The sequence below is a fragment of the Theropithecus gelada genome, chromosome 1 (genome assembly GCF_003255815.1).
Source record: "Theropithecus gelada isolate Dixy chromosome 1, Tgel_1.0, whole genome shotgun sequence".
Classification (NCBI taxonomy): domain Eukaryota; kingdom Metazoa; phylum Chordata; class Mammalia; order Primates; family Cercopithecidae; genus Theropithecus; species Theropithecus gelada.
The window spans coordinates 1,545,336-1,566,913 of record NC_037668.1 but is presented as its reverse complement, the minus strand read 5'-3'; the positions used below and the strand labels follow the sequence as shown (position 1 = coordinate 1,566,913).

Here is a 21,578-nt window from a genome sequence, read left to right as displayed (position 1 = left end):
AGCTCACCACAACCTCCGCCTCCCAGGTTCAAGGGATTCTCCTGCCACAGCCTCCCGAGTAGCTGGGATTACAGGCATGCACCACTATGTCTGGCTAATTTTGTATTTTTAGTAGAGATAGGGTTTCTCCATGTTGGTCAGGTTGGTCTTGAACTCTTGACCTCTGGTGATCCACCCGCCTCGGCCTCCCAAAGTGCTGGGATTACAGGTGTGAGCCACCACGCCCGGCCCCCTGCTCCAATTTCTTTTTTTTTTTTTTTTTTTGAGACGGAGTCTTGCTCTGTCTCCCAGGCTGGAGTTGCAGTGGCCGGACCTCAGCTCACTGCAAGCTCCGCCTCCCGGGTTCACGCCATTCTCCTGCCTCAGCCTCCGGAGTAGCTGGGATTACAGGCGCTGCCACCTCGCCCGGCTAGTTTTTTTTTTGTATTTTTTAGTAGAGACGGGGTTTCACCATGTTCACCAGGATGGTCTCGATCTCCTGACCTCGTGATCCACCCGTCTCGGCCTCCCAAAGTGCTAGGATTACAGGCTTGAGCCACCGCGCCCGGCCGCCCTGCTCCAATTTCTAACAAATTTGGAGTAAATCTCTAATTCCAGGCAGGTAGCCAGGATGGGCCTCCTAGGCAGGGGCCTGAATAGGCCCTAGGGCCTTGAGATTCTGGCTCATCAGGCTGTGACTGCTCCCCTTGATGGCATTAAACAAGGACAGGCTGCCTTTCCCCAGGTCTCATGTATCATTGGAAGGTCCAGATGAAAGTTAAGTGTAGCTTAATTCACAGTAAGTGAGGCTATTAAGCTAGGATCTAGGCAGATTCTTATTTATATCCTAAACTTGAATGTCCTTTACTGGCAAAAGAATGGAGCCTCCTGGAAACACACCAGCTTCTTGTTTGCTCTCCCTGTGAGACGTGAAGGCCCTTTGGTGGTGTTCATCTCCCCTAGTCACCTCAGCCAGAGCTGCTGGAACACCTAGTCACACTCCGACTTACATCACTGGGGTTGTCTGTGCTCTCCTCATCTCCCATTAGACTTGGGGGCGAGCGTCAGGATCCGGTAAACCTCTGCAGTACCCTAGTGTTGTGACCTGTGTGTAGCACAGCATTTAGTTTATTTATTCCGAAGATATTTGGGTGCAAGATGGTGTTCATTGAAGGAATAACAAAAACACATTTAACAGATTTGGTGTAAGGCCTCCCTTTTTTTTGCAGTCTTTAACTCTGGTAATCAGAACCAATTCAATTCCTTCTGAGTTTTGAGAAAACTTCCCTCCCTGAAGGCCAGGCCATGACTTGAGAAGTGGTAAGTGGGCAAGAGAAGTGGGACTGCCAGCTGGTGCCCTGACCGATGCCTCTTTGGCCATAAATGCCTGACTTAGGCACCAAAGTGTCCTTGCCCTGTCCCTGGAGCCAGGGGCCCACCACTGCTTTCCCCTTTTTGCGGCTGATTCCAAGGTTCACCTGGCACATTCACCTACTTCAGTGACAGTGCCTAGACATGCACCTTTCCCTGAGCTCTGCAGCAACTCCTGCAGCCTCTGGGATTCCAGGAATCGGTGGGAGGGAAGGGGTATGCAGACAGACACGGAGTATTCGGAGTATTCGGCTCTGGAGAAATTTGGTGTAAGGCAAGAAACCTCAAGTGTGCTTCCCAGCTGCGCCCTGCACTGGTGTCTAGTGAGCAGGGCCTGTTGGTGGCTCCCAGGCCAATGGAAGCACTGGAAGGTCAGCAGGCTTAGGTACACACCTGGGTAAGGCTGGAAGGTGACATGTTTGTGTGGGTTGGGTGTGAGCCATGTCCGGGGTAGGTCTTTAGAGGCAAAACAAGCTGCAGACCCATGTGTTGTTGCCACCTGGCGGCTGGAGAGGGCATGGCACATCCTGTTCGCCCTCTTGGTCAGCCTTGAGTTTTGTCCCCACCCCACCTCCTCCCACTCCAAACCTGCTTCAGCAGCACTTTCAGTAGGCAGTGCCAGTCAGGGAGGAGGCCCTCCTGCCACGGCTGCCCTTCTTGCTCAGCCACCTGCCTGTCTCCTTCCCTTTGGGCCTGGCTTTCGACTTTTTCTGTCTATGCACTCTTCCACTGCACCCAGTAGCAACAACACAGAAAGCCAGTGTTTACTGGCCTCTTACTTTGTACTATGAACTGTTCCAAGCACTCTACATGTGTTAACTCACTTAATCCTCACAAAAGCTCAATTAGGTGGATGCTTTTATCATCATCCTCATTTTGTGGGCAGAGAAACTTAAGGCTCAGAAAGATTAAGTCACTCAGTCTGGTTCCAGGGTTTGTGTCTTTTTTTTTTTTGAGACAAGGTCTGGCTCTGTTACCCAGGCTGGAGTGCGGTGGTGCGATCTTGGCTCACTGCAGCCTCTGCCTCCTGGGTTCAAGCCACCTCCCACCTCAGCCTCCCTAGTAGTTGGGACTACAGGCACGCACCACCACAGCTGGCTTTTTTTGTATTTTTTGTAGATATGGGTTTCACCATGTTGGCCAGGCTGGTCTCTTAAGTCCTGGCCTCAAGTGATCCCCTGCCTTGGCCTCCCGAAGTATTGGGATTACAGGCGTGAGCCAGTGCGCCCAGCTAGGGTTTGTGTTTTTTTTTTTTTTTTTTTTTTTTTTAGACGGAGTCTCGCTCTGTTACCCAGGCTGGAGTGCAGTGGCGCGATCTCGGCTCACTGCAAGCTCCGCCTCCCAGGTTCACGCCATTCTCCTGCCTCAGCCTCTGGAGTAGCTGGGATTACAGGCGCCCGCCACCACGCCCAGCTAATTCTTTTGTATTTTTAGTAGAGACGGAGTTTCACCATGTTGGCCAGGCTGGTCTCAAACTCCTGATCTCTCAGGTGATCTGTCTGCCTCGGCCTCCCATAGTGCTGGGATTACAGGCGTAAACCACCACTCCCCGCCGTCTTTCTAGTTTATTGACTGGAACTTTGGCAAACACAAAACCTGGAACTAGGCCGGATGCGGCAACTCACATCTGTGACCCCAGCACCTTGGGAGGCCAAGGCGGGAGGATCACTTGAGCCTAGGAATTCGAGACCAGCCTGATCAACACAGTGAGACCCCTGTCTCTATTAAATTTAAAAAGTATGTATTTTTAAATATATCTCTCATATATATATATATATGAAACTTAGGACGAGAAGTAATGTTGCAGAGCACACACTTGGCTTCAGTAGAGTAGCTGCTTCATTTTCCAATGGGGAAAAAAACAAAAAACAACCCTGAGCAGTGTAGCTAGGAGGCACTGAGTCACTGAGCACCATTCAATTCCCACCAGCCTCTCAATGCAGCCCTCCCTGCCTCTTGAATGCTGCCCCAGAAAACTCAGCCCTGTCTAGGAATCAGCCCTGAGGGGCTGGGCTAGAAGGCTGCCGGCCCTGTGCAGCCTCTCCCACCACAGAAGTCCTTTCTGTCCTGGTGAAAAGGACACTTTCCTGCCTGCCCGCCAGGTCTTCCTTGGAAATGCCAGGAAATGGGCTCTGCGCTGATCCGGCTACTTGGGAGCAGTGTCATGGACATAGACCGAGGGACAGGCTTATCAACCAGTGGTGTCTGAGTCTCCTGACCTCCCAGTGGGGACTTCTGGGCCCTGCCAGCTCTTTTGTTTTCCAGAGACCAGGCCTTCCTCCCTGTGGGAGGACAGGGTGCCACACAGAAGCAGACAGTGACAGTGCTGTACCCGCACAGAACTAGTTTATTCAGTAGTATGGGGCATGAAAAAACAACAACAACAAAATGCTACCATATTTACAGCAACAACCAAACTGTACAATCTGATGGTTAGTATCAAGTTAGCATCCAGCATCTTTGTATTTTTTTAAATCAAGTCATCAGTAGTAAAAACCAGTTAAATTTTTAACCCTTTACAGGAATTGCTGAGGGGAGAAGACAGGGGGAGAATCCATGGCAGAAAAGCCAGAGGCCGGCCTCACAAATGAGAAACAGGAGCCTTTCTTTCCTGCCCACAGCCTCTTTTTCTAGCCACCTGCTCCAGAAGGAAAGTCAGTGACAAGTCTGGAATACATGCTTGGAGTAAATGGTGACTCAGATGAAAAGCAGTCGGCAAAACTGAGGAGAGGGGAGGAGAAGTGGGGAGATGGCGGCCTGGGGCCAGGGGGAAGGGCGCCGAGCCCCCAAGCCAGGGCTGCTGGGAACACACCCAGCCTGTGATGGCCATATCAGACCCCCGGGACTAGACACGAACCCATCCCAACACAAAAAGCAAATAAATAAAACAAATATATTAACTCTCTCTTCACAGGGAGTTGGGGTGGAGTCGGGGAGAAAGAGGAACAGGACCTAGTCCTTTGAAGAAGAGAGCCAATTCCAAGAAGGGGTTAAAAATAGAACATGTCTCAGAGGCCACAGCAGGTTAGACAAAGTAGCATTTGTCTGATTTTGGGGGCGGGTGGGTGAGTGGACACCAGAACCCAGACTTGAAACCTGTGCTTGAGCACCCTCAGGGCAGCCGAGCCAGCACTGTGTTTACTCTTCCTCCCCCACCCACACCACAGCAAAGAAGCGCAACTTAACACATGACTGGCCTGCCCCAGGTGCGGGGCGGGCAGGAAAAATGAAGCACTTTTGGGTCAGCAACTGAGCAAACACCTGGGCTGCCGTGCACGGCCAGAGTCCAGGAAAAGGAGAGGGGCTGGGGCTGCCCGACCCCCGCCTGGGGGCACAGGCTCCCCTGAAAATGTGTTCATGCAGCATTTGGGGGTCCGGGGGCACTGAGTCCTTCTGCCCCCTCGCCAGACAGGGCTTTTCCAGTTCCTGGGAGAGGCAGCGCGGGCAGGGCGAGGCGCACCCTTTGCCCTGGCCCCTCACCGTTCTGAGGCCTGCCCGGGTGCAGCCCGAAGGGTGTGACGCCCTGGGTGCATGTGGCTTTGTCCTTTCCTTTTGGTGATGGCGAACGAGGGGCAGGCCCCCCAGGAGTCCCTCTCCTCCCAGAGGCACAGCAGATGGGAAACTGAGGGGAGGCTGGGAAGCATCCTGGGAGGTCCTATCCTCTTTGGGAAGGGAAAGGGGAGTCAATTTCCAGCGTATAAAAAAAATGAATCCCTGAAGTCATGAAGAGTGGAGATCCTTTTTTAAATTCTTTTTTTCCTCTTTTCTGAAAAACTTTGTCTTGGAGATGTTGGCCCCAGGGGTCCAAAGTGCAGTGAGGGGAATGGTGGGGGGGGAGTTGGCACTAGATGGCCTTGGGTGGGGTGGGTACCCCTCCTGGCAAGGCCCAGGCTCCTCAGATGGACGTTTCGTCGCTGCTGCGGGCAGGCGATGGGGAGCGGGGCAGGATAAAGCACAAGACAGGAGCAGGGCATGAGTGCGGCTGGGGAAGGGAAGGGAGCCTCGGGCGTAGGAGCCACAGCCCAGGGTTAATGCAGGAAGTTAAAGAAGAGAAATCTGGAGAGGCAGGAAAGGAAAGTGGCAGAAAAGGCAGACAGAGGGTTAGTTGAAACAGAGGAGAGAGTGACAGCTTTCACCAGACGAAGGAAACAGGAAAGCACCCCCAGCTCCCCATCCTCCCGCACTCTGCCCTAGGCTGGGCTACACCGCGTAGCGCCCAGGAGGGGTGGCCCGCCCCGCAAGACACCATGGTTTGTGGGCACGGCATAGTAAGGGAGCTGGGCCAGTTCACCCATTTGTCCTCCTAAAGCCAACCAGAGTCGTCTGGGGAGGCCCGGAGGCAGCTCTGGGCCCAGGTGGGGCCTCCGCAGGGCTGCACCCCGTCCCGCCCACCCGGCCACACTCACTCGGAGCCTGATGAGTCCTCATCCACCGTGCCTGCCTTGATGCTCATGGCGATGGGCATGACCCCGTTCAGCTGCTCCTGGAGGCTCTGCCGGGGCGGTGGGCGGGGAGGGGGGCCGCCCCGGCTGCCCTCACTGGCAGAGGAGCCCCGGGAAGACCCAGTGCATTGCTCCAGGGGGAGCCGCAGAAGGCTGCTCTTCTCGCTGATGGTGGGCAGACACTTCTTCTTAAGGATGCCTGCGGGCCGGGGCGGGGCTGTGAGGTGCAGCCACAGGAGAATGTGAGGTGTGAGGCTGCTGACGAGGGGAGCGCGGCAGCTGGGGGTGCCCCACTCACCTTTGTGAGGCTGGGCAGAAGAGCCTGGAAGGGGGCCCAGGGACCCCTCTCGAGACAGGGCATCTCCATTCTCCCGCAGCCGCTCCTCAGGGGCCCCACTGCCACTACTCTCCTTTGCTGTGGTCCCAAAGTCTCCTGGCCAGGGGGCCTTCCCAGGCCCTGGGCCCCCATCTGGTGGGGAAAGGAAGTAGATGAGGCCCACAGAGGGCAGATAGCCAGGAGGCCACCACCCTAGTCCTGCTTCCCAAGAACTCCAGGCCCATTCTCCTCCCACCGGCCCCAAAGGCTACAGCCCTGGTGTCGGCCCACCCTTGGGAGTACTGTGCAGGGGCAGTCTCTCGGCTCCAGGCCCCAGCAGGCTATCCCAGCCCTGCTCTCCAGGGAAGGCAGCCTCCTCTTCCTCCTCCTCTTCTTCCTCCTCACTGTCTGATGAGTGGGTAGAGGCATAGGAGCCACTCTGGTCATCTTCTAAGGACAGGTCACTGTCGGAGTCTGTGTCAGGATCTAGGAGGCCAGGGAGAGATCACAGCCAGCCCAGCCACCTCCACCCACCTTCAGTAAAAGCCAGCCAACTGCCCCGCTGGGCGGCCGGAGTCTTGCCATCCTCACCATGCTGCTGGTCTTGACCCTCCAGGAACAGGCTGCCTGGATCCCCCAGGCCAGGGGGCCCTTGGCCAGGGTTCAGTGTGGACTCCTCCCTAGGAAGACGAGACCATGCTGGGGGTCAGCCTGGCCCCTTGCCCAGGGTCCCCGTCTCTCCTCTCCCCTGGGATCCTGGTTCCAGCTGTGGGTCCCTTACAGCTTCTAATCCAAGCTGGCCCACAGGTCAGCCACAGTGTGTGCTCCTCAACTCCCAACGGCTGGCTGGCCCGGGTCCAGCATGCATGGGCCCCTCCTCCCCTCCTCCACCCTCCCATTTCCAGGATTCACCTCAGCAAGAAGGGGATGTAGCTGGGCTGACTCTTGCCCGAGCGGCTGGCGCTGTGCAGAGAGCCAGCTGAGTCTCCGTAGGGCTGGTACAGCCGCCCATCTGTGTAGGGGCTGGGGCAGTTGTAGGACTAGGTAGGGAACAGAGAGGTCAGTAAGTAGGGGAGTGGGATGGCTGGCCCCAGGCTGGGAAGTAGGAGGGTGGAGGGAACTTGCCCTAAGTTTCACCTTCCACATGCTCAGGTCTGAAAGAGGGGGCCCTGCTTCTCTGCTGCCCCCGTATTGAGGCCTGGCAGTGGTCATAGCTCTGCCACAGCTGTGCCACCCCTGCATGCCCCCAGGGATCCTGGACTCACTATATAATGGCTCTGTAAAAGATAGGACCAGAAATTGTCTCCTGAGAGCACCTTGGGAGACAGAAAATTTACTAAAATTCATGAGAGATTCTCAGGTGCAAGGCACTTATTACCTGATTATCTGTCTCAGACCCATCTCCCTCAAGTCAAAATCCTACACACCCTTTCCAACATCTCCTCCCCAGGCCAAACATACCATTTCACCCCCTCTTCCACCTTCCAGGAACGGATGGAGAAAAGGGAAAGGGGAGTGGGCCAAAAGTACAGGCTCACTGGGCCTCCTACCTCTCCCTCCCTTCACCACCCGCCTAAGACCCCTGGCTCCCTCACCGAGGTCAGGGTGGACTTGGTGGTCAGAGCAGGGTCAGGGCTGGGCTTGCGGCTGCAGGCAAGCTTGAGTGCTTTCCGGACCTCCTTGCTAAGCACCACATAGGAGAGGAAGATGAAGGGGCCCTGGCAGGCAAGAGGCAGCAACGGTCTGTGCATATTCAGGTACCCACAGCCCAGGTACCTCCCTTCTCCACAGGCTGGGCCAGTTACCTGGATGCAATTGCAGGCAGCAAAGAGGTAGTGGAAGAGGAGGGTGTCGCTGTTGACAGAGAGCAGTGCCAGCAGCCATGTGGCACTCAGCAGCAGGAGGACGGCGAAGGAGGGCTGCAGACCCGAGCTAAGGATAGGGACAGGCCATGAGTCTGGCCATAAGGCCTCCCATGCTGGTGCTTGCCCATGGCCCAGGCACCCCAACCCTATACTCACACAGGACCTTTCTTCTCAAAGCCCTGCCGCTGGGCAGCACAGGAGGCCCGGGCCGCCAGGATGTACAGGAAAACACTCATCTAGGCAGGGGCAGAGGACATGGGGTGCTCAGTGGGGACAAACAGCTTCTACCCAGCCCACAAGGCCCCGTGGCCTCAGCTGTTCCTAAAGGGAGTCCTGAGGACACATGGCCCCAGTAGCAGGAGGACAGCAAAGGAGGGCCACAGGTGACACCCAACCCACCTGCTAGCACTCACCGAGACGGCAAAGGCCACTGGGCCAGCAAAACTCCAGATGAGCGTGTCATAGATGGAGAGCCAGCAGAAGTCAGGGTTCCCATAGCCCTCGGGGTCCAGGCCCACGGCTAGCCCTGGAGCATGGAGACAGACGGGAGCAGGCGAGGGGTGGTGAGGGGCCTGGGAAGTAGGGCTGCAAGCAGGTGGGCTCACAGGTCCAGGCACAAATGATGGAAAGGGTTCTGCCCACTATTGGCCCTTGTGTCCTCCCCAGGATAGGGAAGCAACACCTGAGTGGCGGCCTCAGAGTCTGGGTTAAAGCAGAGGGACACCTGTGAATAAGCTGGTCTGGGGCATGGGGATGTGGGGCCTCAGGGCCTGTATGTGGGTGGGGAGAAGAGGGAACAAAGGTGGACCTAAGGATGTGGGACCCCAAGGCCAGGAATGGGTGGGGGTACCTGTGATGAAGGCAGGCACGCCCCAGCCTAGCATGTAGTAGAAGCGCATGGGGCCGGCGTTGACGTCGCGCACCTCAGTGAGTGCCCGGTACAGGTGCAAGGCCTCCAGCAGAGCCCAGGAAAAGGTGCAGAGGTACAGGAAGTGCAGCAGGATGGCAATGACTGTGCAGGCAAACTGAGGGCCCAGGCCAGGGCAGGTCAGTGACCGGGGCCCACCCAGAGGACAGGCTCTGCTTTGGGTCAGGCAGGGAGGAGGGCCTGGGTGTTGGGAACTGCTTCCGGGGAAGCCTGGGCCAGAGGCAGATGCCCGTAGGATACTGGGGGATCCCGGGGGACCTGGAGAAGAGGAAATCCTGGGCCAGGCGCTGCACTAGGCACCTTATTAGAGTTCATGGTGAAGGAGCAGGGGTTGCCAGTGGGGGCTGGGGAGGTAGCCTGAGAAGGTGGGGACAGTCTCTGGGCAGTAGCAGCATCTTACAGGGAGGTCAGCCTGGTTGATTCCCAGGAGGAAGACTAGCTGAGCCAGGCCCAGGGCGGCTGTCAGGTTCCGTCGGATGCCGTGTTGGTTGGAGCGCAGGATACGCAAGAGAGTGAGGAAGAAGAAGGTGAGCAGAAGGGCAGCCAAGGTGACACCTAGAGCCACGTATGTCAGTGTCTTCAGTGGCAGGATCTCCCCATTCTGCAGAGTGGGTGGCAGGGGGCCAGGGAATTAGGAAGAGCAGGACCTGAGCACCCAGCCCCATGCCCTGAGTGCCCACCCATGGCTCTGCATCTGCCCCTGGGGGCCCGACCTCCCGCCGAGACACATCCATGAGCACAGCGAAGCTCGTCATGTGGTTGCACTGGCAGCTGACATGGCTCTCGTTGCGGAAGACGACTTCACAGCCTCTGGCCGACCAGCCACCTGTGCCACTGACCCTGTGTGAGGAAAGCAGAGTCAGGAAGACAAGGAGGGTGAGGCATGCAGGGGCCTGGGCTTTCAGCCCAAAGCCTTGGGGGCGGGGGGGTGAGGGTAGTGCAGGCTCACAAGATCGAATGGTTCCAGAAGACACAGATGGGCTTGGTTCGCTCCTCTGTCTCCAGCAGGCGGAACTGCACCGTGATGGGCTTGTCCAGGGCCCGGGGCAGAAGCTCCTCATCGTCATGGACACTGATGCTCACCACAGGCGTGTTGATGATCGGGCGTTTGGGGACTCTGATGTAGGGCAGGCAGGTGCACAGTCACCACAGCAGTCACATGACTGGGGAGACGCCCCCGACCCCCTCCATGCCTCAGCACTCACTGCCTGACCCACACCCCACCCACACCTGTCCCCTAGCCACTGACCTCAGGCTGCGCTTGTCGGGGTCATAGTTATGGGGCAGGAGCCCGGCCAGGGTGCGGTAGATGATGACGCTGGCCACAGCCTCACCCTGGCTCAGCTCCGGGTGCCGTCGCTGTCGCCGTGCTAGCTCCTCTGGCTCCTGGGACTCTCCAGGGCCTGCGGGCCTGACCACGGGGGGCGTCTCTGGGAGGGGACACTGTCACACTTAGCTGGGCCCTGCCCTCTGTGGGCTCTGCACAGACACTGGGGTCCAGCTCCCAACTCAATCCATAGCCACCACTGACCTCTGAAGACAGACTCAGGCAGAATGACCGTTGTCTCAAGGTCCGGGGGCCGCTCCCCACGCAGGGCCTCGTAGCGGGGCAGCTTGGCCCCAGCAAAGTTCCCCTTGTCCAAGCGCACTACAGAGATGACTAAGGAAGGAGATGGTCACAGATAGGACCTGTGAGGCAGGCAGGACCCCAGCACAGCCGCCCTTCCTTGTCGGGGACTCCCTCCACAAACCCCTGTTGGCACCAGCCTCACCAATGTTGGGTGTGACGATGGTGAAGGGGCTTAGGTAGGTGTGCCGCATGTTCTGGGCCAGGGCGCTGGCATAGGCCTCATAGTGCTGGAGCAGCCAGGCGGTGCCACCCTCTGTCTGCTGGATCAGCTCCCAGTGCCGCTTGTTGGCTGCGTCCAGGAGGGCGCTGCCCACCCGCAGCAGATTCTGGGGTGGGCAAGGTCACGGTGGGTGTGCTCACAGCCTACACCTGACATCCCCGCCACAGAGCCCCGGCCTGTGCCCGGGCCAGCCCCCGCTTCCCGGCAGGCCTCTCCCTCTGCGCTCACCATTGCCTCCCCTGAAATGCTCCTGGACTGCACTGCCCACTCAGGTCACCGGATGCTCTGCCCCTTCGCCCTCCTCCTCATTCTCTACATAAAAGCTTCCCAGCCCTGTGCCTGGACCCACACAGATGTCTTGAGATACTGCTTCCTCCCAGCCCGTGGTACCACAGGCAGGCCTCTGTTCTGGGTCAGACCATGCCCCAGCACACACACCTTACTATGAGAAGGGTTGGGAAGAGGGCTGGGCCAAGGGTCACGGGTTTCACGGAGGCCTCCTGCCAGCAGGGAGCTCCTCATAGGTGGGATGGGAAGGCCCCCTCTGCCCTCCAGGTTGCCATGAGCAGGCTCACTCACCATGACCCCCATCTAACCAGCCAGCCCTGCAACCTCTAAGCCCCACCTCAGTGAAGTGCACGTCCTGCGTGGCAGACAGCCCGAAGCCCCGCTGGGCACTCTCGTGGGCCAGCAGCCGTGTGGCCAGCTGGTAGGCCACCTTGACGTCGCTGCCGAAGTAGCCAACTGTGTGCTGCGTGGCATTGCGCAGGAGCAGGGCCAGCCGCTGGGAGCGCCCTGAGTCTAGGCCTGACTCATTCCGCTGTAGCCGCTCGGCCTAGACAGGAGGGAGTGGAGGAGCAGGAGTGAGGGCAGGAACTCTGGAGCAAAAGGACCTCAGGAGGGGAGAGATGGCCTTTCCAGCTGGGAGACCAGGAACACACAGGCTGGAATTCCAGAATCCCGTTTCTCAAAGATGGGAGTAGGGGCAAGTGAGACTCAGCATGAAGGAGAGGGAAAAGATGGCGACGAGGCGGTTCACTTACGAAGCCCTTCAGTTCTGAGAAGGTGATGGACGTGCAGTTGAAGAGGTTTGGGGGGAGCCACCCCCTGTGCTCATCACAGTGGCGCACAGCAGTCCCTGCGGGAAGGAAGCCAAAAGGGCTGCCCTCAGGGAGACACACAGGAAGCCCCTGAGGACTGGCTGACAGGTTCTGCTGGAGGCCAGCACCTCATGGGCCAGGGACAGCAACTAGCAAACAAGAGCTCTGGTGAAACAGGAAGACAGGTATGTGGAACACCAGGGCCAAAAATCTCTGCAAGATGGGTCCACACGGGGCGCTGGGGGAACAGGGCATGTGACCTCCTTGAGCCCTCATCCTGCCTGTCTCCAGTCACCACTCTGTGCTCTCCACCACTTCCTGCCTATGAACCTGCTCATCGCCAGTCCAGGACCAGCGCCATCCCCCATACTGGGCTGGGTCTCCTGGGTCAGCAGCCAACACCCCTACTCCCCAGACTGTCTGCCTTTGTGGTGGCATAACTCCAGGACTCGGTGGTGAGCTGACGATGGGAACCCTGCATGATTCATCTTTGAATCTCTAGCACAGCCCTATGCCGAGCACTGTGCAGGTTTTTCAGCATTTTTGTTAAGAGTCCAAGATGTGGGACGGATGCAGTGGCTCATGCCTGTAATCCCAGCACTTTCGGAGGCTGAGGCAGGCTGATCACGAGGTCAAGAGATTTGAGACCATCCTGGCCAACACGGTGAAACCCTGTCTCTACTTAAAAAAATACAAAAAATTAGCTGGGCATGGTAGCACACACCTGTAGTCCCAGCTACTCAGAAGGCTGAGGCAGAAGAATCACTTGAACCTGTGAGGTGGAGGTTGCAGAGAGCCGAGATCACGCCACTGCACTGCAGACAGAGTGAGACTCCATCTCAAAAAAAAAAAAAAAAAAAAATGGAGTCCAAGATGTGGCGGGGCACAGTGGCTCACGCCTGTAATCCCAGCACTTTGGGAGGCCGAGGCAGGCGGATCATGAGGTCAGGAGTTCGAGACCAGACTGGCCAACATGGTGAAACTCTGTCTCTACTAAAAATACCAAAAAGAAAAAAGAAAAACAACAACAACAACAACAAAATGGCCAGGTGTGACAGCAGCCAGAGGCTGAGGCAGGAAAATTGCTTGAACCTGGGAGGCGGAGGTGGTAGTGAGCAGAGATCGCACCACTGCACACCAGCCTGGGTGACAATGCGAGACTCTGTCTCAGAAAAAAGAAAAAAAAAAAGAGTCTAAGATGTAGGCACAATTGGGCAACAGGGGAAGGGGGACCGTGAGCCAAGGAAGATGGGAAATGAAATCCCAGGACCTGGAGGCCAGAAAGCAGAGTCCCCGGATCTTCAGCCAGGGGCTTCCTGCCCTCATCCCACTAACAGCAGAGGCCATGTCCTCAATATCACACTGGGGCCTCCAACACCTACCAAAGGAGCCTTTGGGACAGGGAGCAGCAGCGGGCAGCCCGAAGCGGGTACGGGGCCACCAGATCCCAGCTTCAATCGCTCGTGGGCAGCTGTCGTAATTCACTGCGGGGAAGAGCACATGGTCACCCAGGAGCAGCTCTCCCTCTGCGGTCCTGCCCAGGATCCCCAGCCCTCCCTAGGTCTCCCCAGGACTGCAACCACCCCTTCCTGGCTTCCCTGGGGTGCAGGTGCCCAGCACACTGTGAAGAGGGCTGCCCACCCGTCCCAGGAGCCACACCTTCACAGCCATTGGTGGTGACCTCAGCAAAAGGGTTGTCACAGCGGTCACACTGACGCCCGATGACACCTGGCTTGCATGGACACTGGCCGTCCTCAGGGTCACAGACGCGGGACAAGGAGCCTGTGGGGTAGCAGTCACACAAGAGGCAGGTGGGGCTGCCTGGGGGCCGGTAGTGGTTCTCCTGAGAAATGAGGGAGGAAGGGTGTCACTGGCCAGGCTCTCTTCCCAGGATGCTCATGGGTCCTCTCAGCTGTGGCCCCTCTGGAGGGGGTCCCGACCTCAGGTCCCCTCAGGAGCAGCATTCAAAATAATTAACACTAGCAATGCTTTGGAGTTGAGCCCATCAGTGAGATGTCACACAATCACAACAGGCTGCAAACCACCACCACACCAGGCCCAGAGCCCATGGGTTACACATTGGCCCAGGGTCTGCACCTCAGCCACATGAAGGTAAGCGGTCAACAGCTCCGCCTATGAGAGCAAAGGCACAAGGCCCTCGACTCTGCAGGAAGACCCATCTCTATAGCCTCCCCCTAGGGCCGAGGAGATGTGGACAGAGGCCCAAGTGGCCACAGTGGGGGCTTGTTTGGGGCTGTCACCTTGCAGTGGCACTCGCCGCTTGTCTTGTTGCAGTCTGGGTCAAAGCCTTTGCTGACATCACAGTTGCATGGGCCACATGTGGGATGTCCCCACCAGCCACGGGGACAAGGCTGGTCAATTCTGCAGAGAAGGATCCAGGCAGGCATGAGCTCCCCCTGCCACTCCCACCTAACCTAGGTGAGCCCTGTGTGGCCCTTCTGACCCTGGCTGTGGATCAGCCAGGCTTTCAGGGCTCTGAGGGACACACAAAGAGGAGGAGCAGCCACTGGGACCTGCTGCCACATGCCCTGGTCTGCTTACCTGGTCTCACAGTATGGCCCAAGGTAATTTGGAGGACACTCGCAGGTATAGCCATGGGGGGCACTGGGCTTGCGGGTACACACGGACTGGTGCTCACACGGGTTCAGGTCACACACATTAGTACAGTTGTCACCATAGTAACCTGGGACCAGAAGGACCAGAGAGGCTCATTTCCCCACCCTCCCCTCGCACCGTCTTCCATGAAACCCACCTTCATCTATTTCTTCCCACGTAGCATCCTATCAGCTGGCTTTGCTGTGTCGACGACTAAGGCTCAGAGAGGTGATGTGATGCCCCATGCCCAAAGTCACACAGCAGAGCCAGCATGTGGCCCCAGGCACCTGATAACCTGCCTGTTGCCCTGGATCCTTAGCATACCTGGATCACAGCTGCAGGAATAGCTGTCCCAGTCGTTGCTGCAATAGCTGTTGGCAGGACACGGGTTTGAGTCACAAGGGTCAGGCAGGCTACAGCCTTGCTCAACGTTGATGCTCTCCCCACGGCTGGGATCCAGGCTGTTAGCCCCCTCCGGCGTATCGCTCACCCGCACACCCTGGGAGGGACAGGAGCAGTGTTGCCCTCAGTGGAGCAGGGCTGAAGTGGTAGGGAAGATGGGAGGGCAGGGCAGGACACTCACCTGCAAACAGCCCCGAAAGCCACGGGCCACACCGCCGGCTGGCCCAGGTATTCCGCCCACTGTTATGTTGCTCAGGTGCAGACCATGCAGCCGGGGGCCCAGGTTGCCCTCTGCTCTCTGCTGCCCATAATCGAAGGACAGAATGGCATGGCCGGGCCCCCCACTGGCTCCCAGTGCCAGCTGTGCATGGTGCCAGTCACCATCATTGGCCCGACCTGGCTCCAGACGGAGAGAGGAGGCCTGGAGCCCTGTGCCCTCTACGCTCAGCACCACGTGGCCCTCCCGTAGCTGACACCAGGAGGAAAGAAAGTAGCGTCAGCAAACGGCCTTCATCACTCTTCTCCAGTCCACAGTTCCCCTTTCTGGACCACCAAACCCATCCTGCTGCCCAGCTCAGGCCACAGAGAGGAAAGTGTATTTATTTCCTTCAGGCCCAATAGGTGGCAGCATTGACCTTCCCAACGGATCCAGTGGCCTCTATCTGTCCCCACCCCTGCCCAGGACCTGCCCAGCCACTTCTGTCCAGCCCCCTAGAGGCTACCAGGGCCCTACGGCCAGGCCAGGGCCAGCCGGCTCTTCCCTGCATCACCTGTAGGGTGATGGTGCTTCGCCCCCTGGTGACGGCCTGCAGCAGGACACCGTCGGCCTGGCGAGTGCGGAACATGAGGTTGAGGTGCCAGGGTTGGGAGATGGGCAGCGAGAGGCCATGCCAGGCCACCAGGCTGCTGCCCAGGAAGTGCTGTGGATTGGCCATTTCTGGGGAGGCAGGAAAAGGCAGACTGTGACGGGTGGAGCTGTGGAGGGCCCTGGGGGTGTGATGCTCAGCGGTGGCGGCTGCATGGGAGGCAGAGCCCACTCCCCTCATCAGCCCCGCCCTCCAAAGTTCGTACCTGCCCTGGGCCCGCCCCACGCTGTGCCCAGGCCTGCCTCTGACTGGCCCCTTTGTCTCCTGTGTTGCCCTCTCAGGGCTCTGCCCAGACACGCTTTTCCACCCACAGCCCGGCTCAGCGGAGGCCTGCCCAGCGCCTGCCCCAACCCTGCCAATTCCCAGGCTGTTGATAGCACCCAGGCCTCAGCCTCTAACAGCCGCTCCTCCTACCCTGGGCGCAGCTCTTGCCCCCGAAGCCCAGGGGGCACTCGCAGCTGAACGCGTCCCACTGGTTCACGCAGGTGCCCCCATTGTGGCAAGTGTTGCTGTCACACACGTTCTTCTTGGCAGGGCAGCCTGGAATGGAGAGAAGGCCTCTCAGTGGACCTGAGCCGGGGCTGTAAAGAGGAATCCTGTGGCAGCGGCTAGAGAGGCCTCTGAGACCCTGCATTCTGGCATCCTCACACCAGGCACAGCCCCTCCCCTCAGCACTGGGATCCCAGCCTGACTCCACCCCGGGCGCCCATACCAGGCACAGTGCCATTGTTGGCAATGAAGTCAGCCATGTCTATGTGCCGGCTGTCCACCTGCAGGTTCCGCATGCAGCCCACGAAGTGCCGCATTCGGACTGGGAAGCTCTCAGGCAGGTCAGGCACTCCGCCTAGTAGCAGGGGCCCCGTCAGATCCAGAGACCTGGGGGAGAAAAGATGGTGGCAGCACAAGGCAGGGCTGGGAGCTTCTGGTCCTCCGCTTGCTCTGCCACCAGGCCGGAGACAGGAAGGGCCTAGGCAGGTGTCCAAGGGGCCCTGCAGAGCAGTGCTCAGGAAGGGGGTCACCCCCACCTGGAACCGTTCTTGTCCAACACTTGGCCCCCTCCCCAGACTGCCCCACAGGGCCTTGCTCTGATTCCCCAGTCTTGACCCCATCCCCAGGGCTGAGCAGGGGCTAAGGGAGGCAAAGGGAGGGAGCCCCCAGAAGCCCACCCTCTCCACCTTCCCTCCCTGCCTGGCTCTGCCCTCACTTCACCCCATCCCTGGCCCTTTTCCCTGCTCACTTCTTGCTGCCACCCTGGGTGCCCTGGGCAGCACAGGAGTAGTTGCCCAGGACAGATCCGAAGCGCAAGGCCACCCCTGTGTCACAGCCATCCACGGTCACCACGGCCACCTTCTGCTCTGATGGGCCCTGCGGGAGCCCTGTCTGACCCAACAGTGGCTGTGGACAGGAAAGAGCAAAGAAGGGGGACACTTGATGCAGAGCCCACTAGGTTCATGGCCAGCACACACTGGGTGCCTCTGTGTGCACCCACATGCCCAGACACACGTACATACATGCATACACACACGTGTGCTCACATGGTTTATGCATGTAACTACCTTCCTCAGTGTCCAAGTCTGCGGCTGCCTAGTGGAACAGGGAGCATCAAGCAGTGCCCAGTGGGGTGGGAATGCCCAGCAAGGTGGTACCTTCCCAGCCGCTCCCTTCCTCTCAGCCAGAAATGCCCTGACCAGCCCACCCAAGCCTGGAGGCAGTGCCATTCAGGGCTTCGTAAGCACCTGAGGCAAGAACAGAACCCCAACCCTCTGTGCCCTCCACACCCACCTTATTGTAGTATTTCAGCTGCACTGTATGCCACTGGCCATCACTGACTCCTCCAGGCACGAATGGGGACACCGTGGTGGTTGACTCCCCTGAGGAAAGGATCAGGTGAGCTGGGATGCCAGACGAGGGCTGGGAAAGGCAGGGTTGGGGTGCCAGTGGCTGGGGCTGGGCCCAGGTTTGGCTGATTAGAGTATGTGGCTTGGGGTCGGGGGCTGGGAGACTCGGGGTCTTTGGAAGATGGGCAAGGATGGGGGGCAACTGTGATCACCTGCAGAGAAGGTGAGCTGGACCTGCTCCTGGATCACCTCGAGGGCCACAAAGTCATGCTTCTCATTAAAACGCCCATTGTACAACAGCAACCCGTCGCGCTCCTTTGTGGCAAACCTGAACAGGAGTTGGGGATGGGGGCAGGGAATGGGGTATCCACCTTGATGCCAGCACCCCCACCACCTAACCAGCGCAGGGGAGGGAGATCTGCTGGCAGAACCACAGGCAACTCCAAGAGCTCCTGGCTCTGCTGGCAGCCTGCTCCACACTCTTTCGATGCCTGACCTCTTACTTCATCCACAGAACAGGAGGCACCTCAGACGCCCACCAGGCCTGCTCCCTACCCCCAGCACCCAGCCACTCACGAGAGGGCCAGGGTGAAGTGGAAACGCTGGCGCAGGCCACGAAAGGTGATGAAGGAGCGGGCGGGGAAGCTGCGCGTGGTCACCTGGCAGTAGGGCTTCTCGAAGTCTCCAGATGGGCAATCACATTTGAAACCGCCCACCAGCAGGTTGACACAGGTGCCCCCATTCTTGCAGACACCTGGGGTGCAACGGCCTGAGCGAGCACTCACCTCACAGTGCTCACCTGGACAAGAGGAAAGGCAAGTGAGTACCAAGTACCTGAGGACGGGAGGCAAACTGAGACCCCCCCACAACCCAGTGATAGCTCCCACGGCCTCCCGTGACCCTTGTAATACCCCCCAAACCTCCCAGGCATCCCCACTTCCTCTCCTGTGCCATCTTCTCTGAGATCTACGGTCCCCAGGCCTTCCTGGGCACCCTGTTTGGCTCACTGAGCCGCTCTCGCCACAGCTCCACACACTGCAAGTTCCTCGGAGTTCCCAGCCCCTTCCCTACCCCATTTGGGTTTCATAAGCACAGGCCTGCTGGGACACTTGGTTGTAAGGCTCCTGGGAGCCTTCGATGTCACACTACCAAGCATGCCTGGGGGTGTCCTGGCCCCCAAGAGGGTAAATGTGCACAGGCAGATGGGCCTGCAGGACAGTGGGAGGGCTGGGAGCCTCCCTCCTCCCTCCTTCCTACTGGTGCTTTTGTCCCTCTCAGGCATTGAGATCAGTTTCCCTCCCCGGGGATGGGACCAGGCTTCCACTTAGATTTGTCTGGGTTATGGAGGAGTAAGAGAGAGAAGCTGGGGAGCCCCCAGGAATGGGGCAGAGGCCTCCAACCTTGAGCCCTGGGGTCCAGACTGAGGACCTTTGTGCATGTGGGACATGCTGAAAGTGAGAAACTGAGCTCTGAGGGCTCAGACAATTCAACAGAGGAGCTGAAAACTCCAACATCAGATGGGAAAATCCACCCTTCTCTCCCTCCCCATTCCCAGATTCTAGAGATAGGTTCTCAGCTCCTGTGCCTAGTGACTGGCTCTTGTTTCCATGGAAACTGTTGTTCGCCTACTCTAACCCCCCCCCAACCCCCCCACCATCCTCCTGGACAAAGACTCCTCTCCCCTCCCCCATGCCCGCCCCTCCCCTTCCCCCCACCCCTAGCAGCAGCAAAGAGAAGTCAAGTCTGGCAAGTTCTGGGCAGGAAGATGCAGCAGGGAAGGGAGTGGGGCCTGCCTGTGACTGCTGGCAGAGCCAGTGGGCATAGCACTGGAGGACAGGGAGCAGGGCTTGGGCATCTCAGAAGGAAGGGCCTGCAGGGAAGGGAAGGGAAGCAGGGAGTGCCCTGAGAAGATGCAGGAGCCTGAAGGGAGGGGTCAGGAGCATAGAGCAGAGGCAGTGAGCATCCCAGGGAGCAAGATGTGTAAAGACCTTGGCTGACAGGCCAACAGGGAAGTCCCCTAGCCAGGACCCTCTTTTACCAGCACCTGGGCAGAGGTGGAGCCATTCTGCCCAGGCCCACACAGGTGCAATGATCTTCTGGAGCACCCCATCTCAGAACCCAACCCCTTCCAGTTCCCCCAGCACTTCTGTGTCTTCCCCTTAATGCCTGGGGAGAAAAGTACTTGCTGCAGCTCAGAAAGGGAATTCGCTCAGCGGTGTAGAGACCCGGTTCTAGGCCCAGCCTCACATCTAAACCAGCTGTGATGAGACCGCGAGCAAGTCACCCAATCTCAGCGTTCCCTTAAATCAAAGCCAACACCTTCCATGCCACCAGCTGTTTCCAAATATCAAATTAATTACATTAATCCTCACAACCAACTTATGACCTAAGCACGGTCATTACCTCCATTTCAAATAACTGAGGGCCAGAGAGATTAAGTAATTTGTTCAAGGTCACACAGCTACTAGTGGCAACGCTGAGACACGAACCCATGCCGACTGGCTCTGGAGTCAGCTCTACCCGCAATGACACTGCCTGTGTGTCCCGTGCGCAGCAGGGAGAAGCACTCCTTGCGCTGCCTTCCTCAGTGGAGTGCTGTCAGGGAGCAGGCCGGATTTATGACCTCCCAGTGTAGCTGCACCTCACTCGGGAAGAGAATGAGGCAGCCGCCATCATTTGTCCTGATTTGTGCCTGCACCAGAGCCTTCCAGGGCTGCCCCATGGGTCCCCTCCCTTGGCTCACCCGTGTAGCCATCACGACAGAGGCAGGTGTAGCCGCCCTCGCGGCTGCGGCAGCGCCCGTGGGGGCCACAGGGCCGCGAGTAGCAGAGGTCCACCTCCGTCTCACAGTAGTCACCCGTGAAGCCGGGCGGGCAGCGGCAGCGCAGACCCCCGACGGGGTGGATGGGCCGGAAGAGCACGGAGGAGGAGGCGATAAAGGGCGCGGAGGAGTCGAAGCGCAGCACCGACACACAGCGCATGTAGTTCTCGCAGGGCTCCCGCAGGCAGATGTTGTCGTCGAAGGGCAGCACGCGCTGCGCCGAGATGGCCGTCAGCAAGCTGCGGTTAAGGTACAGGCGCTCCTGCAGGTCCTCGGAGGGCAGGAAGGGCGGCCCGCCCCCGGGCCCTGGCGGCTGGCCCACCGACAGGCTCACGTTGAGGATGTGGCCCCCGGGGGCGTCGGTGTCCCGCTGGACGTTGAAGACCACCACGTGGTCCGGTGGCGTGGCCAGCGTGGCGGCCACCGCCTGGATGAAGAGGCCCAGCAGTGGTGACAGGAAGCGCTCGGGTGACATGTCCTCCAGGCGCAGCGTGATGCTGTGGGTGAGCATCTCATCAGTGATGATGGTCACACGCAGCGCGCACTGGGCCGTCACGCTGTGCACGCCGTCTGTGGAGAGGGACACCAGTCAGGACCCAGTCTGGGGTGGGGGGCCAAGCCACAGACCCGCGCAGGGGTGTGGGGAAGGCCCTGCACAGGAGCTGGGGCTGCAATTCAGCCTGCATATTCCTGCACCACCCACCAAGAAAGCCTCTCCTCTCCAACTGGCATAAGGGTGCTGAGCCAGGTATGTCACCTGTGGGCCAGTCACTCCTTCAGGGCTCAGGACATGAGATTTGCAGAAGTTCCCTTTGCATCCTTTCCCAAAACCTTCTGTCGCTGATGCACAGCACACCTCTTAATGTTTGTGCACCTTTCCCTGTCCAACCACGGCTCGGGCTCCCTTCCCCCAGAGTCTGTGCTGCCCTGCAGGGGAACCCTATGTTGTCTTTTTCATACTTTTCTGCAGGGCCCAGAGCATCCTGAGAGCCATAAAAATCATCCCCATGCCCCCTCAGCCTCTACACCTCAACACCACAATAATCGCAGTCATGGCTGCAGCAGGGAGTTGGGGGGGAAACTGGGTCAGTGGGCCACCTAGTCCCCCTCCCACTGAGCCCCACGGCTGCTTGGGCTCAGACCTACTATCCCCATGGCAACACCCAACACAAAGCATTCTTCCC

At 58.6% G+C, this 21,578-nt stretch overlaps 1 protein-coding gene across 1 annotated transcript; it reads right to left on the bottom strand.

The window, feature by feature from the left end:
* Positions 1 to 3,677: 3,677 nt before the first annotated feature.
* On the bottom strand, positions 3,678 to 21,561 carry CELSR2 (cadherin EGF LAG seven-pass G-type receptor 2). Its single transcript, XM_025389392.1, has 34 exons — positions 21,537 to 21,561; positions 20,317 to 20,964; positions 18,150 to 18,372; positions 17,786 to 17,901; positions 17,518 to 17,606; positions 16,973 to 17,130; positions 16,448 to 16,611; positions 16,150 to 16,275; positions 15,640 to 15,806; positions 15,051 to 15,338; positions 14,792 to 14,966; positions 14,414 to 14,555; positions 14,113 to 14,233; positions 13,511 to 13,694; positions 13,234 to 13,335; positions 11,795 to 11,889; positions 11,377 to 11,586; positions 10,674 to 10,857; positions 10,433 to 10,561; positions 10,151 to 10,331; positions 9,851 to 10,018; positions 9,615 to 9,741; positions 9,302 to 9,502; positions 8,824 to 8,998; positions 8,387 to 8,499; positions 8,130 to 8,209; positions 7,914 to 8,040; positions 7,704 to 7,826; positions 7,021 to 7,148; positions 6,700 to 6,788; positions 6,400 to 6,594; positions 6,091 to 6,261; positions 5,757 to 5,991; positions 3,678 to 5,267 (listed from the first exon to the last, which is right to left on the bottom strand). The coding sequence occupies exons 1-34, from the start codon at positions 21,547 to 21,549 to the stop codon at positions 5,246 to 5,248; spliced, it is 5,469 nt and encodes a 1,822-aa protein (XP_025245177.1). The 5' UTR covers positions 21,550 to 21,561; the 3' UTR covers positions 3,678 to 5,245.
* Between the last annotated feature and the right edge of the window lie 17 nt (positions 21,562 to 21,578).